At 37.4% G+C, this 20,157-nt stretch overlaps 1 protein-coding gene across 1 annotated transcript; it reads right to left on the bottom strand.

Annotated features, from left to right (window-relative positions):
- Positions 1-3,716: 3,716 nt before the first annotated feature.
- On the bottom strand, positions 3,717-17,180 carry LOC146168446 (A disintegrin and metalloproteinase with thrombospondin motifs gon-1-like). The gene is made up of 26 exons (XM_083386270.1): positions 17,176-17,180; positions 15,517-15,590; positions 15,232-15,383; positions 14,968-15,141; positions 14,664-14,797; positions 14,488-14,591; positions 14,230-14,424; positions 13,829-13,981; positions 13,439-13,567; positions 11,948-12,106; positions 11,717-11,821; positions 11,345-11,500; positions 10,806-10,976; positions 10,293-10,448; positions 9,452-9,646; positions 9,054-9,209; positions 8,614-8,769; positions 8,286-8,441; positions 7,993-8,148; positions 7,748-7,900; positions 7,459-7,614; positions 5,010-5,162; positions 4,732-4,890; positions 4,377-4,529; positions 4,099-4,245; positions 3,717-3,874 (listed from the first exon to the last, which is right to left on the bottom strand). Exons 1-26 carry the CDS (start codon positions 17,178-17,180, stop codon positions 3,729-3,731), a joined length of 3,753 nt encoding a protein of 1,250 aa, XP_083242396.1. The 3' UTR covers positions 3,717-3,728.
- Positions 17,181-20,157: the final 2,977 nt, after the last annotated feature.

The raw sequence follows: 20,157 nt of genomic DNA on the forward strand, positions 1-20,157 counted from the left end.
GTATGGTACCCAATAGAACCCATTGTACGTTTAGTTTGGTTGGCATTCGTTAGCATTCGATCCCATGTGGTTCCATTCGGTGCCATTCGGTTCCATTCGGTACCATTCGGTACCATTCGGTACCATTCGGTACCATTCGGTACCATTCGGTGCCATTCGGTGCCATTCGGTACCATTCGGTGCCATTCGGTGCCATTCGGTACCATTCGGTACCATTCGGTATTTAGTGTTTCTATTACGAGTTACAATGGGTTCTATTGGGTTCCGTTCGGTGCCATTCGGTACCTTTCGGTATTTAGTGTTTCTATTACGAGTTACAATGAGTTCTATTGGGTTCAATACGGTACCATTCGGTTCCATTTGGTACCATTCGGTACCATTCGGTATTTAGTACGGTAATTCTCCTACGAGTTTCATTGGGTCGAACGAGCTACATTAGGTCCTATTGGAATGTTTTGGGCTTCATTGGGGTCCATTCGGTATTTCGTGATTATTCTACGAGTTACAATGGGTTATTTCGTGTTACAATGGGTTTCATTGGGTTTCATTCGGTACCATGTTCATTGCAACCCTCCTTTGGTCTCATACGTTTCAAAATACTCTCATGCGACAAGATATGCTTCAGCGTAAAATTAAATCAGATTTAGGAGTAAAACAGACGTTTAGTTTGGTTGGCATTCGTTAGCATTCGATCCCATGTAGTACCATTCGGTGCCATTCGGTACCATTCGGTGCCATTCGGTACCATTCGGTGCCATTCGGTACCATTCGGTACCATTCGGTACCATTCGGTACCATTCGGTACCATTCGGTACCATTCGGTATTTAGTACCACCCCTTTACGTCGACTAAATTAATTCGTGTTTTAATTTTTGTAGGATTTATAGTTAGTATTTTCCTTTGAATATGTATATGATTGTTAGTGTTATAATATTATATTTAAAAATCAAAAGTTACACAAAATAAATTTTATACATGCCTGTTCATAGAATACTAAATTATAACAAAATATGTTGAATGACAGCGACATAAAGTGCATGCTATTTCTCCTTCATCAATATTTTCAACATGGATTTTAACAACTATTTCACCGCTAAATTTGGTTGCAGGTCATTCTGCAAAACATTATCAACATGGACTTGCAGTTTCAGTCTCAATCTTGCGCTTGAATCTTGATTAAAACAGCGAGATACACTAAGCTTTAGACAACAGGGGTTGTGACTTTTATTGACACGCTGTCAGTGTCACCAAATTACTGACACCTGTCATCGATTCCATGACACCCTGTAATGGATTCGGTGTCACCCTGTCACCAATTTAGTGACACCCTGTCACCCATTGAGTGCCCGGATTCATTCAAGCTTTAGTGAAAATGTGTCTATTAGACTTAGAGGATTAGTAGCCTTATAAAATGTTGGGAAACTGGTCTGTAGGGTGTAACACGTCAAATACGCCGTATAAAACGAAAATAAATGAATGACAGGGTGTCACCAAAATGGTGACAGGGTGTCGCGGAATCGGTGACTGGGTGTCAACAAATCGGTGACAGGGTGTCACCAAATCAGTGACAGGGTGTCACTAAATCAGTGACAGGGTGTCACCAAATCAGTGACAAGGTGTTACTTAATCATTGACAGGGTGTCACTGAACCGGTGACAGGGTGTCATGAAATCAGTGACAGGGTGACACAAAATCGGTGACAGCTGTCATCCTGCCAAATTATCCTGCCAAAATTAATAAAACGTATGATCCACACCTTAAGTGTTATGGCATTTATTTAAAAATCTCTTATAAATTACACTTTTGTTAATATAGCCTAGACCAGTGGTTCTCAACCTTTCGTGCCTCGTGGCCCCCTTCGAAAGGCTTTTAATTCTCGTGCCCCCTCGATTATAAAAAAATTACCGGTAACTAGAATTTGTGGCGGCATCATTCTTTCTTTAAGAATGCTTTTTATCACGGTGATTTATAAGTTTTGAGGGTTGTAATGACGCATTTGATATCACTACCGAGCAGTGCAGATTTGCGAATTACACAAAACCTTTAGCTTTCTGTAAAAACGTATTTTCAATCGTAAACACCTAAATGTATGTGTAATTCAACTATTCTTTATCCTCTTAAGCTTGGTTTAACACAATTAATTTTACAACAAAATTTATCAATGGAACAACAACAAATCTATCTCTACGAGCCAAAATGAAAATATCGTTATTTGACGTTTTGAGAAAAAAATGTTCAACTTGCTTGCATTAGTTTTGCTATCATTTTAACTTGCCGTTTACAAAAACTAATTAATATGCAGGTTAAAAGTTCCAAAGAAATACGGAGTAATCTAGAAAAACACAAGAGTTGCTTGTAAGTGACGTAACAATGTTTGGCAATTAGGCGACAGACAAAAAAAAATTAAGCTTGAGGTCGACTGTTGCAAAACTTCCCACGAACAGCAGGTAGTACCATGTAAAAAAAATGCGTTACAATAGGTCAAAGAAGGTTTAATACTACAAGAGAGTGTAACTGAAAATTTGAAAGTAGTGACACGGTTTTGCAATATCACGACATTGCTACAGACTTATGCTCGTGGCCCCCCAATGACAGCTCCGTGGCCCCCCAAGGGGGCCGAGGGCCACGGTTGAGAAACCCTGGCCTATATAGACCAAGGGTCTTCAAAGAAACAACTAATTAAATTTTGCCCTTGTGGTATTATAGGTGCGCCCCTTGCGTTAAACAAGGTATTACTTGCAGTTTTGGTCTCTGAGTGGTTGGCCACCCTTGTAATTCTGGTTCGCGAACGCTTTTTAAGTAGAAAGGGAGCAGCAATTACGACTTATGCAAGGTCTAGGAAACAAATCTTCGGTTGCCGAAAGTTATAATCTCTCTTTGCCAAATTTCGACTCATAATCTAACTCTAACATGTACAGGAGCGAGGTTATTTTAATTATTTTTTTTGGATTCAATAAACATAATTTGTCTACACTTGAGCAAAAATCGAATTAAAATCAATTTTTCCGCTGCTACAATAAAATGCTACCACTGGGTGATACTTAAACTTTTATATGTGTCGTGGACCCCTCAGCTGCGCTTAAAATCTAAATATCCCACTAGAATATTTTCTTATATTTTAAAGCAGACGTGACATGTTGGAATAGTTAGACAAAAGAAAATGAGCGTTGCCTGATATAATTTCATTTACCATACCCGTATTTGAAGATTATTGGAATAAGCCGTAGGCCTGATGAATTAAACTGGCGTGCCTTGCGCCGCGTGTTACAGTATGATTCTTAAAAATAATGATAATGGCAATTACCATGGAACCCAAAAGTCTACTGATGCGTATTGTGTCTAAAGTGGATCGACTATATAAGTACTTTCGTTCTGTAAAAGCCACAAAGTTACGACATTTTAATCGTTATTACATGTTACTATTCCAGAGTCAGTTAATTGAAGCATCTAAAGCAAATTTAGACCCAATAACTTATATTGTCACCTATCATTAGTATGAGCATACCGGTATCTGTAAAATTATAGGCTGTTTGGTATAGGATCGGATCGCGATACTTTTGTCCCAAAATATTAGAGTAACACTTCGAGTATCGGAAACCCTAAACCAGTATTATGACTTACTCAAAACGCCCCTTTCTGATAAAAATCCATGAACGGTATTTTTATTTAACAAACTTCATCACATTGAAAAGGCAGCAAAACTAGCCACAGTGGAAATTGGTTATAACTTATATCAATAATAATTTTAGGCAAAATACAGTAATAGCAAATAGGGTTCGTGAAAAAACTGGTCGAGTTGAAGTTGATGTTGTCGTCGATACGCCGAAACCTCGATTTCTTACAGGCGAGTCAGTGGAATTTCCATTTAAAGCACCTGAAGCAAACAAACGTTTTATGCAGTCTTTTGGCATTGGTTTTATAATTTTAATTAATTTGAGAGTTTGTTTTATTGTGTTTTCAAACTTAAAACTATATATACGTACTATAATTTTTTAACTAAGTCAAATATTTTTTATTAACACATGTAACACTTTCTAAAATCGATAGAACAGAAAATATAAATATATTCATAGGTAAAATATTAATCAAAATTCTTACAGGTTATAGGCCGCGAGCAAACTTTTAACACCAGACGATCTCCTTTGCAATCCGTCGGTCGCTGTGCGTTGCACTTTCTAGTTTTCTCCATTACGCCATTACCACAAGTTACCGAGCAACTAGACCACGATGTCCATTGACCGAAAGCTGTAAAGGAGTTTAAGTAAATATGTCTCCAGAGAACTCGTACCGATCCTGATTTCAACCTACGGTTATCAGATATTGAGCTTATACACAACGATAAATAAAACGTCTTCCGCGAGTGAAAAGTTGCTTACCGGGACAAGTGACAACATTACAGCCTGAGGTTTTGCTTGTGGAACCTAAACAAGGCGACCCGCTGTTTCCACGGTTGCAAATTCGAGAGCTGGTTTGTGTTCCATTGCCACAAGTTTTTGAGCACTTGTCCCATGGTCCCCATGGACTCCAATCTAATAACAAAATAATTCCTTAAAGTTTACGCAACTGTAAGATTTAAACCAAACAAAACAACAAACATAAAACCACGTCACTCATGCTGGTTACTAACGGATGGTGTTGATATATTTATTTTACATAAAATTGACTTTGGTCACAATTTACCCTTTCGCGTGTAAAAGCTTCGAAAAGTTCGAAATTAAGCTTAATCCTTACTCGATACTGTGCATTTGTTTTGGTTGGTGCAGATTTTGGACTCAGAATTTGTACCGGGGCAGTCTGCATCGCGACCAGTATTGCACGCTCTTGTGCGTGAAATTGTTCCAACTCCACATGTCACAGGACAGCTAGACCAGGGCGTCCACTCACTGAACTCTGAAACAGTACACAATGAATGGTTAGAAAGTATTTCGCTTATGATCTTTTGTCAATTATTTCTATTTCTGTAGTTTTTTTAATACTGCTAGCAAACTAAATAATCCAATCGTTGTCACCTGGACATAAGTTAGTGTTACACAATTCTGTTACAAGGTCGTTTCCTAAACATGGCGGGCCACTGTTTCCAATATTGCAAACTCTCGTCCGTTTTCGCTGTCCTTCTCCACATGATTTGGAGCACGACGACCAGTCATCCCAATTGTTCCAGCCTAGTAATATTTGAATAATTTGTTTCATTATTTTATTTTCTATAGAAAGCATTGTTGTAAACAATTCTTTTTTAAATGACTCAAGTCCCAGCAAAGTCATTTGTAGAATAACAGTAGTCAAAGTCAAGTCATTTGTAACATAACTTTAGTACAAGTCAAGTCGTTTTGAATCCATATATTCAACACACAAAAAACGACTCATTTATTCGTATTTTTGTCAGTTTGTCCTAACATATTGAAATTGGTGAGACTAACCTTCTTACACCACTTTAAAATTTGCTTGTGTACAATATGTACAATAAATAGCAGTTATTTGGAATTAACAAACCATGTATACCTAAGCCTACACAGACGACAGTTTCTAGAAACAGACGAAATGAACAAGCAATCAATTTTTTTCATTTACCACAGAGTATTTAGAGCAAAACACTTGCGATTCTAGTTATTTACTCAAATTAGCGAAGCCATCTGCAGGAAAGCCCTATTGTACGACTTTCGCCTGTAGTATTGTTGTGGACCGCTTCGCATTAGGCACCAGCAGTAATCTGACATCATGTGATACCCCATCTACCTTGATATCTCTATTCCATTAGTTTAATATCTTGGTGAAATCTTTCACCTTGTTCCTCATTTATATTCGAGGTTTTCCGTCAAGCGATCCAAGTGACTGAATAGATAGTAAACTTTTATGCTCATCCTTGATCAAAGAGCTAAAAAGTTCGTCAGCATCCTTTCTACGAGATTCACATATAGTTGCTTGCTTTTGTGTTTCCAAGAAATCCTTTAAAATTCAAAAGAGTGCCAGACCGCCCTCAACTTTAGTCATATGTTGTAAATTTCGTATTTGTGGCCCATCAAAAATTCCTCCTGCTTCCATCTTTTCAATACTAAGACCAGGAAATACCAAGCACCATCTTTCAAGCTGATTTTACGTATGGGCCATTCCTTTTTTAATCCAGTTATGCTAGTATAAGAAAGTTTCTTTACGGTCTTTACAGTTTGGTAGTGTTCCTTTAAACGACAGGGTGGCCAATTGGAACACGTGCAAACTTATTTCCGCCTTGAAGTAGCACACATTTTAAACTTTTTTTGGAGCTGTTAATAAAAAACCTTCATTCCTTTGGTTTATATTCAAGCAGACTCATAGCTGAAAGAAGTCCTTCGATGTTATTGCAGTACACAAAATTATCTTCTTGAGTAAAAAATTGCATTAAAATTTCTTCTCTGTCCAGGGTCAAACGTTATGTTTGTTGCCGAATTAAGAATGTTATGATCACGGAGGCGAGAAGCCAGCACTTTAGACCTATGCTGTATATCCACTTAACCTGTGCTACTCACTAGCAAACATTTTTCATGCTGTATGTACAGAGAGCAATATCTCAAAAACTAGAGCCAAAATAAGCAAAAGTAATGGCATTTTCGGACTCCGCGCCCCCGATATACCCCTAAACCTAAATCGACCTAACATATCATGCCTTTTGAAAAAAAAAATTGTTTGTTGGCCTGTTAAGAGCAAATAAATTGCAAGTCAGTCCTTGGACAATAAAAGAAACGTCAAAGTATAACAAATGGTAAATTCGTCCGATAAAATGCAGGATAGATAAATATGTTTAATGAAAACACATTCTTTCAATCCTTTTCAAGTCATTGTCAAGTCAAAACATTTGTACAAAACAACCCAAAAGTAAAGTCTCTAACACTGATAAAAAGTGCAAATACCACAATGAGGATCACTAGGAAAGTTTTGCCGTATATTAAATTATGTTGTTGTAATCAGGCTTATTCGAGAAAGGGCCAAGATCACTTGCACGTGTATCGTTTAATCACCCCTTGATGACCTGGTGTTAGGTCTATAAACATCAAGCCGTTAGATTGGAGACGCATTCAACGCTGTCGGGTATATTTGTTTTGAAAATCCGACTACGTAATGATTCAAAAATAAAACTTGCGGTTTGTTCTGGTTTGCTAGCGTGTACGCCGTCGTTGCGAAACATTTTCAGGCATCAGATCTGACCTTACATAGGCACGGTGATTTTAAATTCAAAACGGGTAGTCGGGTAGGTCTAGTACAATGGGTTCACAGGAGGCTTTTTGTAACAACCGATGTTACATGAAATATTATGAGTAGCATATAGGCCTACTACAATGTTATGACTAAAATTTAAATTAAGGCTGTGAAAAGCATAAAGGTTTTTAGTCACATTTGATTTAAAATATTTTTAGTCACATTTGATTTAAATACACTTGTGGTTAACTTGTACAAACAGGCTATTTTAATATGTAATTAAATACTTACTTGACAAAGAACAAGTTATTTTCGAGCAGTACTCGGTCTGCGAACGCTCTCCTGTACAGTCCGTGCTTTTTCCACTGTTACAAAGCCGTGTTCTCTGGTGAGTGCCGCGGCCACAGGTAACTGAACAACTTCCCCAATTCGACCACGACAAAAATGCTGAGGTAGTATATCGTTAAAATGCTAACCGCTTGAACTCCCTACTATTTACAAAGAGATCGAATATAAAACGCTATATGAACACACATCGTAAAATTGTTATACATTTGTAAAAATAAAATTTGACTCCTACTGGGACAATCTTCTGTGTTGCAACTCGCGGACCCGGAGCTCAAGCCCGAGCAAGTTGGTCCACTGTTTCCCAGGTCGCAGTTTCGTGTCCTCGAATGAGTTCCACCGGCGCATGACTGCGAGCAAGAACTCCAGGCTCCCCAAGGAGCCCATTCTAACAGAGATTAAATTGTTGTTTTGTGAAAAACTTTTTTAGGTCATTACACATCAGTTTCATGAAATCTACTTTACACTACGATGTCTTACTTGAATTTTGGCAAGGCTTGTTTGTACAGATTTTGGTTTTCGTGGCTTGTCCTTTGCATTGGGCTTGGTTACCAGTACTACAGGTTCGTTGACTGGTTTCTTGCCCCGTACCGCAGGTAGATGAGCAAGGACTCCAAGTAGCCCATGGAGAAAAACCTGAGAACAATATTTCAGTCAGAACGATTGCAACATTATTACATCGCGTATTTGTTTTGTGCAAACATTTCTTATCTTATTTTGAGGCAGTGAGGAAGTAGTGGTGCAAGACGAACTAAGAAATGATGGATACTTACTTGGACAAGCTCTTGTGTTGCAGGTTTCCCTCGCTGTTGCTTTGCGTGAGCAAATTGCCCGACCGCTGTTTCCAACTATACAGTCGCGAGTCCGTGTGCGGGTTCCTCCTCCACAAGTTACTGGGCAACTTGTCCAGGCACTCCAAGCGTCCCATCCTGTTTAAATAAACCCACTTCTCAGTATTTCATTCAGGCACATAGGCATTTTGGCAGTTAAACTTGTTTGCCTGTAAGACTTGTTCACCAATAATACGGTTTTCTACGTCGTACGAGCTTACTTAAAAATCGAGATTCTTTGTTTTTTGCAGTCATTTACAAAATATCTTACGGTATGGTTGGCAGACTGCGTCAGAGCAGACTTCAGATGCGGAATCTGAACCAGAACAGTCTGATGATTTGCCTGTGCTGCATGTTCGCGTTTTCACTCGTCTACCCGCGCCACATGTAGTAGAACATCGTCCCCAAGCAGACCACGACGAGAAAGCTAAAATGAAACGTTTGCTATTAAAAAAGAGAATGTGACAATTGGCTGAGGCTGCTGGTCCCATTCGAGAACCCGGATATTCACGATAAGCCTCCGTGCATGAGCATAACCGCAAAAGTATGGATTCGGTACACTTGTTTGTGTTAAAACTTGTATTCGTGATTTTACTGTTTAAGATTTCGTTTACACCGACGGGCAGCGTATTTAAGATCACTTGACTACTATATTGTATAGTATAATTTCTACGTTGGTATGGTTTGAACATAGCAGAAGCATTTGCCTACTTGGACAAGTTCTTGTGTTGCAGGTTTCCCTCGTGGTTCCTTTGCGTGAGCAAATCACCCGACCGCTGTTTCCAACTATACAGTCGCGAGTCCGTATACGGCTTCCTCCTCCACATGTAACTGGGCAACTTGTCCAGGCGCTCCAAGAACCCCATCCTGTTTTTATAAAATCATACAAAGTCCTAAAGTTGTAATTTAACCAACGGTGTACTCGCCATAACGCAATAGGTACAAGCAAGTTGAATTTTTTTTATCAAATAAAGAGTGGAAATCATTATAAGTACATGTCGGGCAATCCTCACTATTGAGAAAAGCCACTTTGTCTTCCTGTCAAGCGATTTTTTGCTTTCGCAATTAGTTTTGGAATTACAAATAGGTAATAAATGATATGCACTTACTATACGGTTTACATATTGCATCCAAGCAGGTTTCTGAAGCGGAACTTGAACCAGAACAGTCAGATGCTTTGCCTGTGCTGCATCTTCGCGTCTTAACTCGTCTTCCTTCACCACAAGTGACGGAACAACCTCCCCACGAAGACCATTTTGAAAACGCTGGAATAGAGAGGGTAAGGTCAATATCATTTACTGCGCCTTGGATTTTGCATATGTATTTTAAATCAATCGAAAAACTCAAATCTATAATGTTGGTTTCAAATCAACTAGGAATCTACAATTGTAAATTAGTAATTACAATATTACTTTATGTCTTGTTCCTGTATGAGGCAAGCTATTATGCATACTAGTTGTAATTACTTCGGATGGCAATCGCAGCATCAATAATAATGGACTGTTTTGAAGGAATTATATTTATCAGTTCGATCACATAACAATTTAAACAGAATTAAAAGTCGAAGCGCTTTAACACTAAAATTGCTGCACAAGATATGCAATGTTGATTTATTATTTTTAAGAATCTATACAGTTTGTATTATATTTAAATTAACGCGAATTTAAAAATCACGTAGATTTATAGTTATTTTTTGGATTTATTTTGCTGCCGTTCCGGTTGACAAATAGTATTTGTGTAAACTCAATTAAGTATACAGTATAAGCTTAGTTTTCACAATCATGTGTCAAATGAAGAAATTTGTACAAGTTTACGCGCTTTTGCATTTGTTTAAGGTTGTATGGCAAGAAGCAAATTTGACAATTTGCATGTTTGTTCGTTTGGTCAGGTTTATATTTCCCTGTGGCACCCCGCAACATTAATTTGCTGCTAAATTAAAAATTTGCCTACCTGGACAAGCTTTTGTGTTGCAGTTTTCCCTCGCTGTTGCTTTGCGTGAGCAAATTGCCCGACCGCTGTTTCCAACTATACAGTCGCGAGTCCGTGTGCGGGTCCCTCCGCCACATGTAACTGGGCAACTTGTCCAGGTGCTCCAAGGGTCCCATCCTGTTTTCCAAAACAATAATCTTTTCGTCTTTTTATACAAAACTTAAAATTATTATAATTTAACTTTACAATGAGCTAGTATTAATTGTTGTGATAGTATAAAACTATCCCCCCCCACATTTTTACTTATACGGTACAATAATAAGCTTTTTACAATGGACGATACACCCGCATAATTATCCAGAAGGTAGATATCCAAGGCATGTAAGATAAATTTGGATCGAAATGCTTTCCTTGGTGTTTTACATATTTTAATTTTAAACCGTATAGCCCGTATTTAGGCTATAACTCTGTCTTTCTTCCTATAATTGGTAACTCAATAACAAGTTTAGCAATATTTCAGTACTAAGGTCTTACTATAGAGTTTGCAGACTGCGTTCGTACAAGTTTCAGAAGCGGAGCTTGAACCAGAACAGTCAGATGCTTTGCCTGTGCTGCATCTTCGCGTCTTTACTTGTCTACCTTCACCACAAGTGACGGAACATCTTCCCCACGAAGACCATTTGGAAAACGCTAAAATAATGGTGACTGATAACTTGATTTACTTTGCTTTGGATTTTGCAATTTTAGTTGTAAAATGTTTTCGTTTAAAATGTAGTTATTGGAATTAGTATAACCTGTTCTAGAGATAAAAAAACACATAAACATAAAATATATTTTGAATAATTTAGGTTTATTTTTTTATTTTTTTTTGGTTAATATATTCTTAAATTCAATATATTATTTGCTTTAAATGCAACCCGAATTTACATTATTAATTTGAAACACTTTAGTTCATAAACACTTTCTGCTTTTGTTTTTTGGTTTCGTTGTTTGTATAATTGCATGTTTCCCTGTGGTGATTTATAACTTATTTTGATCTTTTCCTGTTAACATTATTTAGATGTTTTGCCTACTTGGACAAGCTCTTGTGTTGCAGTTTTCCCTCGCTGTTCCTTTACGTGAGCAAACCGCCCGACCGCTGTTTCCAACGATACAGTCGCGAGTCCGTGTGCGGGTCCCTCCTCCACAAGTTACTGGGCAACTTGTCCAGGTGCTCCAAGCGTCCCACCCTGTTTAAAATATAATAGCTAAGCTTAAATTTGTTTTGTTTAAAAATTCGTTTTTAGTTTTACATTCTTGCTACCAAAATGTAATTCTTACCAGATCTTTTTAAAGTTCGATTACGGGGCTAACATTTTAAGTGTTACCGTTGTTAATTTGAAATGTGGACTTACTATAAGGTTTACAGACTGCAATAGAGCAGATTTTCGTTTCAGAATTCAAACCACTGCAGTCGGATGCCTTTCCCGTGCTGCATCTTCGTCGTCTTTCTTGCTGTCCTTTGCCACAAGTTACAGAACATCTTCCCCACGAAGACCACGCGGAAAATGCTAACACGAAAGAATTTTACTCAAAAAATAAATCGCGCTTACTAAAAAACAGGGCACTTAAACAGAAGTCTTTTAAAAACGAATTAATAAACTCTTAAGTTTGTATAGACGCTGGTAGATAGTTACTTGCAACAGAGCACGGAGACAATCTGCATGCTTCGGTCTCGCTAGATTTGCCAACGCAAGTTCTGCCGGAGCAAGTTCGCGATCTCGACCGGGTGGCTGCGGCGCCACACGTGGCGGAACAGGCACGCCAAACTGTCCACTGGTTCCAGGACGAAGAGGCTAAAAACAAGAAAAAACGCATTGTATTTTTACTAGAATAGGACAATTTATCTTGTGCAAATTACGAAGAAACTGTGCTAACTAGGCCTGAACTTTAAAGAATCTGTTTAATATTTAGGGAATAATTAAAAAAGTAATAGAGTTTGATCTACAACGTTTGAGTTAATATAACAAAAATATATTAGGGTAGTTATGTTAAAATCTTAACACTTGCTCATAAAACGTTTTCTCAAAAGCATGTGCTGATAATTGTCAGCTTTTATTTTTTGCCTGTTTAGCAGTAATTCTAACGAAAATGCGTCATACAACAAGTCCGAAATACTTTTATGCGTGAAATGAACAGTGAAAATCGCGATTACGTTGCCGTACGGAAGTCACGACAACTCTAATGCAACTTGCTAAAAAGTTAATTTAAGAGTTGGCTATACATATATAAAAATTGCGCAGTAAGCCAATTGTACACTAGACACGTAATTGTTGTCTTAGAATTAAAAAATATCCTACAAATGCTCCAATTAAAGATTTGTAAATATTTTGTTATTAGTAAATAATTTGTTTTATGCGTTATTTGATAAAATACTACGACTTATATATATAACAATATCTTATGACAAAGGTTCTTAATCTTTTGACATTGCAAATTTATTTACGAATCGGTAACCGGAATTTCAAAGGAAGGATTTTTTAATGGGACAACTAAGGTTACAAAGAGTATAGGCCTATTATTATAAAGAGTAACTAGGTTATCTGAAAATATTACTATAAAATTCAGATATTTTAAAATGAATGTTTTTAGGATAATACCACTACTTAAGGTTACTTTTCTAGGTTGGTTGTCGAATCTTTTTACAAATTTGTAAAATTTTACGGATAAATCATTCACAGTACCGGTAATAAAATATTAATTTTATCTGTAAACTTTGCTCGTGTGGTTTAAAAAGAGACAAACACTAAAATTAGTTTTGCCTATAACGCGTAACACAAACTTACATTTAGTTATACATATTTGTAACCCTAACCTAGAAGCAGGATAAGAATACACTACACTGCAAGTTGAGTCATTGTAAGTTGGCGTAAGTTTTAATTAAGAGCTACTGTACAATTAACAACTCGTGGCGCTTTGTGCTGAAAAGAGTATAACAAAATGAGCTTAACATCATAAAATAGGAGGTGAAACTTGCACGAACCGCTGAACTTTTAGCATCTACTTTTTAAAAGTTGGCAAAAAGCAAAACACGTTTGCGCATCGGCGGTTAAGAACCACTGCACTACTAGACTTACAACGGACATTTTAATTACCAGTTGAACGTGTCGAACACGAATTTGTGTTACAGCGCTCTGAGCCCTTGGGGTTCCCGTCACAATTGTTGTTATTGCCGGTGCTACAAGCTCGGGTTCGGATTCTGATGCCCCCGCCGCATGTTTTGCTGCACCTTTCCCACGACCGCCAAGACTGCCATCCTGAAACGTGGTTAGCAACCGGGTTTAATACAGTTAGTAAGTTTTTCCAGTAGGCTACTGAATTAAGTTGTATGCGTTTGTGAAACAAAATTAGACGAACCGCCTGCTAAACTGTTTATTGCAGAGGTTAGGAAATTTAAAATTAAATAGTTAGTTGAATATATTAATATTTCGAAATTCCTAACCCCCTCAAAACAACATAGTACCCGCGGCCACCTCCTTTTACAAATTGTGGCACAGTTAAATTAATATACTTCTTACTTGGACAAGGAGTTCCGTTGCACCGTTTCGATTGAGATGAAGAGCCAGTTTTGCAGTCGGCTATGTTTCCAGAGTTGCAGGTTCGAGTTCTCTGCGTACGACCACCGCCACATGTCTGAGAGCAGGTGCTCCAAGGACCCCATCTGTTCCAATCTTATGTAGAGTAAATTCAGAGATTTATGGGAAAAACGTTATAGGGAATAATCACACTTATTGTACTACAAAAAAAAAATAAAGCAAATGGAGAAAGTAGTCCACCTGAATATATATAGCAAAAACTCGATCGTTACTTTTAAATCAAATTGTGGTCATGGATTTTATGTGCTTATTTTATGTGCCAAGTTTGCTTTCAAGCCTTTGCTTAAGTGTTTTTTTTACTAAGCAAACTTATAGTAACTTACAAGTTAAAGAAACGGGAGGTCGACCTCCGGAGCATGGGGCAGTATTAGGGCAACGCAATCTCTCAGAACTGCCAGAATATCCACCGCAATCTTTGTCGACAAAAGTGTTACAGATACGCGACCGTCGCTTTATTCCCGGGAAACCGCAAGTTCTAGAGCACGCGGTCCACTGGGTCCATGGCAACCAACGAGGTGCTAAAATAGAAAAAAAATGTCAAAGCTGTTTTACACTTTGCATTTAAATATTGCTTTTATTACTTGGCCTGATAAGTACATCTCTTCCCGGATTTGTGCACAATTTATTGACGCAAACATCGCTTGAATGACAATCGCTGCAACTTTTACCAGTAACGTAGGGTTTGCTGTTAAGAGAACGAGTGGAATTAAACTTTATTCATTTAAATTACTGCTTTAATTGTTTAAAGCAAACTTGCCCAGTAATCCAGTTTCCCCCTGGGGTGTAATCACAAACCATTAGGGTTACGTCGTTCCAAAGTCTTCCATTAACTGTCGCCGCGGAACACTTACTTACGCCGCATCCAACCTTAAAAGTATCCGGCCATACCATCTGAAAAAAATTTAAATAAGAAACAAACCTAAAACAGGTATTCATAATAAACTTTAAACTGGTATCAGTGGACCATATTTAGCACTTATAGTTTCGATGGCACTGTCCTTTACACAATTCAATACAATTCAAGTCTAAAACATATTGCACGTAGCATTTGTGAAAACGACCTGTGTATAGCGATGGCAGTTGGTTCGTGAACATTTTGAAGTCGAATAGGTGTAATATTTTTTTTCTGCATCCCACTGTGTCGCAGCGTTAGCGCCATATTGGTTGTTAAAAGGGATTCCTGTTGAAACATATAAGTTCTCCTCCACCCTTCGAAATCTAGGCATCTTTTTATCCTTAAAGTAAGACAATTTCAAATGTTAGCATGGTTTTCTGGTTTAACTGTTTTACTGGTATATAAACTTTATTCAAATTATATACATCACCTTGTTTACAGCGAAAGTACACTTCTTCGTGTATCCCGTTGCCAATTTCTCCAAGTCGTTGTCCCAGGTGATCTTTCTCATATTGACCGCAGGGGGATTGACGTTTGACCTTGCACGATTGTGTGCATTTACAATCGCATCCTTGGCAGCAGCTTCATAAAGGTATGTTGTATTAGAGACAACGGCAACATTTTTAGTTAAAAACTAATAGTATACCGTTTATCCAGCTTCATTCGTATTAAAAGGGAAACAAACCATGCAGGCTACTATAACTCACAAACTTACCCGTGAGAGTAAAGGTGCGAATAAGCCTTGCACGTGAAGATTTAGAGCCAGATTTAGGCGCTTCAATAGAAAACCTGGGTTTTAATATGACGAAGTTTAGAACACAACAACTAGGCTCACACTGCAATACCTGACTAGGTTATAAAAACATTCAGAAATGTTTTGCAAATTGTTTAACTGGGTTTAAAATTGGGGTCGGCAACCTTTTTTATTCGCGTGCTAAAACCAAACTAAGAAAGGTCTTGGCAGCCATACATTTCAATTGACTATTTCGTTGTTAAAACGTTCAGTTTTTAAGCATTTAATTAAAACAACTGATATAAATCAGGGATAGACCCAGAATATTTTAGCAATGGAAAAAGCTTTTGAGCGAATCGCAAAAAAATGTATTTTTAGGTTTAAACTTTTACTTCAAAAAGCGTCATCCATGATAAAGGTGTAATAACACGAACACGAAAAGTGTAATAATTTATCCAGTTGTTGGTGTATCTTAAATAGTATAGTTAAACACTGATATTCTGACCATGTTTAAAATATTCAATGAATTCGTTCAAAGTTAACAAAATTGATTTAAAAATAAGTTGGCGAAACCTCCATTGCCGATAGTTTCATGATAAATACTCTTTTATTACTTTCGGAACCAATAAACTAAATAATAAAACACAGCACAATATTTTGAATCAATTATAAGGAATAAACGTTTAACAACACGAATCTAACTTTATTACTAAATATATTAGTCAGAGCGAAGCGCTAGGAAAAACATTTATTTTTGTAAATGGTCCACTCAAAAATAGGATACAATATCTTAACAGTTTAGGGATGATAAGTTAATACCTGGAAGTTTGTGACCACGTTGTTCGAAGCTGTAAGGCGGAAACAACAAGTATAAGCAAAATATTTCCGTGGCAAAGCATTTTTAAGTGATTATATTTTCACATTTATCATGCTTTAATAAAAAGTGTAAGCTGAAGAAAACACAAATACAATTTTATAAACTTCCCTTTCAGGTAGCTAACCCTCGGGGAAAGTATAAGGCTCTACAAAACTCGATCTACCATTTAAGCTCAACTCGTCAGATTTGGTAATGTACGCATAATTTTACAACAACCATTATTTAAAGCTGTACCACGCCTGTTTTCCGGCTCGTGTCAAAGTATGGGGTGAAAACAACAAAATGATCTGGGTAACGCTTCATAAAGGAAGTGGCGACGTAATTTTTTCGCATTACATATGGCACGCCCAGCAAGAGTGACGTGTGTAATGTCTTTGTAATACGTCGCGTCACGATTGTTTTAACTTCCTGTTGGTTGTTCGCCAGTCATTGAGCTAGTATTTGATCAGGCTCGACTCTTGTCGCGCAAAATGCCGGTTTATTTGAGTTGCAAAATTAAACCTGACAACAGGTAAACCTGTGAAATGGATTCGATGCTGATCAAATATTTACACGTCTTGAAAATGACTTTAAATCAAACCAAGTTTTTTAAGATAGTTAACAGTTTATTTAAACCGTCTTACAATTAATTTTTTGAGAATACTCCCCAACGGATATATTTATTCCATTACAGTTCGTAAACAAAGGTTTACACCAGTTTAAAACAATTAGTCTGTGACCTACACGACCTTCGTCCACCCTGTAATTTTGTTCGCAATGATTACCCCATGTACATTTCAAAACATTATGTGTCTAGTTTTCTTGACGCACCGACATAACGTAAATGTTCAAATCTCGTGCGAATCCTTATTAACTTTGCGGCGTTTAAAAGGCACGATTTCTGTTTTTAGAATTAATAAGAGGGAATGATGCAGGTGTGACGGCGTTGAAGCTGGGTTCGTCGGCAAATGCAAGACGTTCATGTACCATAACGTGTTTGCGTGACGCTTTTTTCGCTGGACAACTGAGTCTAGAACCGGATTTTACGGCCAACTTCCGCGAATGTAAATGTTAAAACGGATTAACTATGTCGGTATAAGTATAACTCAAATATTTATGTTTATGACTACGTCGCGGCGGATGGCTCAGCGAAAAAGCGCCTCTATTTAAACGCCAAGTTTGCTGCCAAGATAACTGAAATCTGCAAGAGCGACGACTGTTACTAATTTACCAATAAAAAATTTACCTTGATTAGGCAAAGGAGAAAACGTTAGCATGGTAAAAAATAGAGCTCTTTTTGTGTGTTGGGTCTTTGCGATAACGCTGCAAGTGCGATTATGCTCCGCAACTGGTAGAAGGTAAGACAAACGTTTAATATTGTAAAATTTTAAGTCTGAAAGACACCGTTTGAAATCAAGCGACTTGGTTATTTTAAATACCATTTCTTGTTTGCTATAGGTGGTCAATAATAGCACCTAAACACGGACCAAAGCTAAAAGGAAATCGTCTCCTAGAAAGTTACGTATTGTCCGGTAAGATTTTTTTATTTAAAGCTTTATAGACAATCATACTTTCACAGTGTCTGCTCAAAAACTAAATTTGATACACACTTTTACCATAACGCATGCACTATACGTATATTTTGCAAAAGTGTGACTTCACCATCATACCATCCATAAAAATAAGTTCTCTTAACTTTTTTTAGTGATTTTTAAAATTTAGTTTGGAAAAACAAAACCAAAAAAATATATATATATTGATTTTGAACTGACCACAGAACCTTCAGCGCATATTCCACAGTACATATTTTAACTATTAACATTGTTGCAAATCGAATTTTTCCTATTGAAAGCTGTAGCACCCGACCAGTCGGTAACATGGTCTAAATTTTGCCACAGATAACGTCAAGCAAGCAATCGTTGATGGGCACAATTACGCCAGGTCAAATGTAAACCCGCCGGCGTCAAATATGAGGAAAATAAGCTGGGATAACGACCTAGAAGAAATCGCCAAAAACTACGCAAAGAAATGCCAATTCACGATAAACTCGGTAAAACAACTCACAACCACTTTAATGTTTTATGATTTTTTATCACTATTCATTGGTTTTAATGAATACTATTAAAGGAACTACTATGCAGAAACTTAACAACAATTGACAAAATTCTAATCATATTTATTTTCTTTTTTTTGCGCTTAGGCAAAGTATTTAAGTCGATTTCGTCGGGTCGAAGAACTGCAGTTTATAAGCGAAGGTATCGAGTTCGTTGATGATTATTCCTCTATTAATGCTACTTATTTTTGGGATGCGGAAAAGAGGTACTTCAACTATAAAACAGCCAAATGTCAATCAGGAAAAACTTGCGACCGTTATACACAAGTGAGTATGGATGCAGGTAGACAGTAGACACCATTTTATTCGTATTTTGTGCATCGAACGTTTGACATATGATGTATGATACTTCAGATGGCGTGGGCTGACACTTTTAGAGTTGGTTGTGGTATAAGCAAGTGCTCAGCGGTGATGGTTCACGGCCAAAAGTGGAACGATGTTACCCTGATGGTCTGCGACTACGTACCAGGAGGCAACTGGATTAACAGGTAAAATATCGATAGCTACCCTTTTTAAGCGCTGAGCGCATTTAATCTAAAAATTTGCACATTTAATCTAACAAACAAAACCTGTAAAAGCTAGAAAACTGTACAACGCCTAATACTTATCACATGTTATTACGACATTCTGTCCTTACATAGTTTGTATTTTGTACCTGGAGATCAAAGCTTTTACTCTATAATACAACTTTTATATACATAAATATTTTTGCTTATTCTGAAAGTAATATATTTATAACAGCCTTAATTGTAAAATCAAATTGTGTCCTCAAATATTTGTTGAACATTTTAGTCAACCGTACAAGCTTGGCAAAATATGCAGCCAATGTCACAGCAACGACACTTGTGAGGACAATCTGTGCTCAAATCCGGGAAGAGAAGTTCTTATTCCACCAAGTAATTTGTATAATGTTTGCATATAGGCCCAGGGGACACAGTGTAGCCCATATTTCGGGTGAAGTTACCGTATGAAAACTTCGTATACTTTTACAAGGCTCACTTAAACAGGAATGTTATATCGATTTTGTTGTATTTTAACTAAAGACAAACGCTGTGGTATATAATTGAACAAACTCCCCGGTAAGGCCAAAAAGTGAACTTTTTATTTGGACTCTGCTTATAGTGCGCCGAAAAGAACAGGGTTAATATGTATCTAATTGTATATAGTACGCAAAAAACGCGATCTTGAATTGATTTACCGCAGGGTGTCCAATTACCAATTATGTTTTCTTGCATTAGCAGAATCACTAGTTTGTATAATGTTAGAGAAAATCCACTTTACTTTTAGTACATTATAATTCTAAACACGTTTCTCGCTTTTAACTAGAGCCACGCTGGTCTGAATGGACTACTTGGTCAAGTTGCTCGAAGACTTGTGGGTGGGGCGGAGTATCGAAAAGGAGCAGGTGGTGCAATACTTTTGTCAACAAGGATTGTGGAGGAAATTCGCGCGGAACCAAATACTTCTGTTCGCGTTCAAGTTGTTCTCGGTATTTCGCGCCGCAGCCAAAATCAAGTAAGGAACTATACGTTGTTTTCTCCACGCACCTTCTTTTTTATTCACAATGTCCAACCACTGAACTCGAAATATTCGAACTAACCTGCGTTTAACGAATAAAGATTGATGCAGATGTTCACAGTCATCTGTGTTATTC

Source organism: Ascidiella aspersa, chromosome 1, assembly GCF_963924565.1.
Source record: "Ascidiella aspersa chromosome 1, kaAscAspe10.2, whole genome shotgun sequence".
Lineage (NCBI taxonomy): Eukaryota > Metazoa > Chordata > Ascidiacea > Phlebobranchia > Ascidiidae > Ascidiella > Ascidiella aspersa.

Coding starts and splice junctions, on each gene's coding strand:
- LOC146168446 (XM_083386270.1), bottom strand. Junction 14,592..14,663: donor GGGGGAAACTGGATTACTGG/GCAAGTTTGCTT, acceptor TTCTCTTAACAG/CAAACCCTACGTTACTGGTA. Junction 7,901..7,992: donor CAAGCCTTGCCAAAATTCAA/GTAAGACATCGT, acceptor AATCTCTGTTAG/AATGGGCTCCTTGGGGAGCC.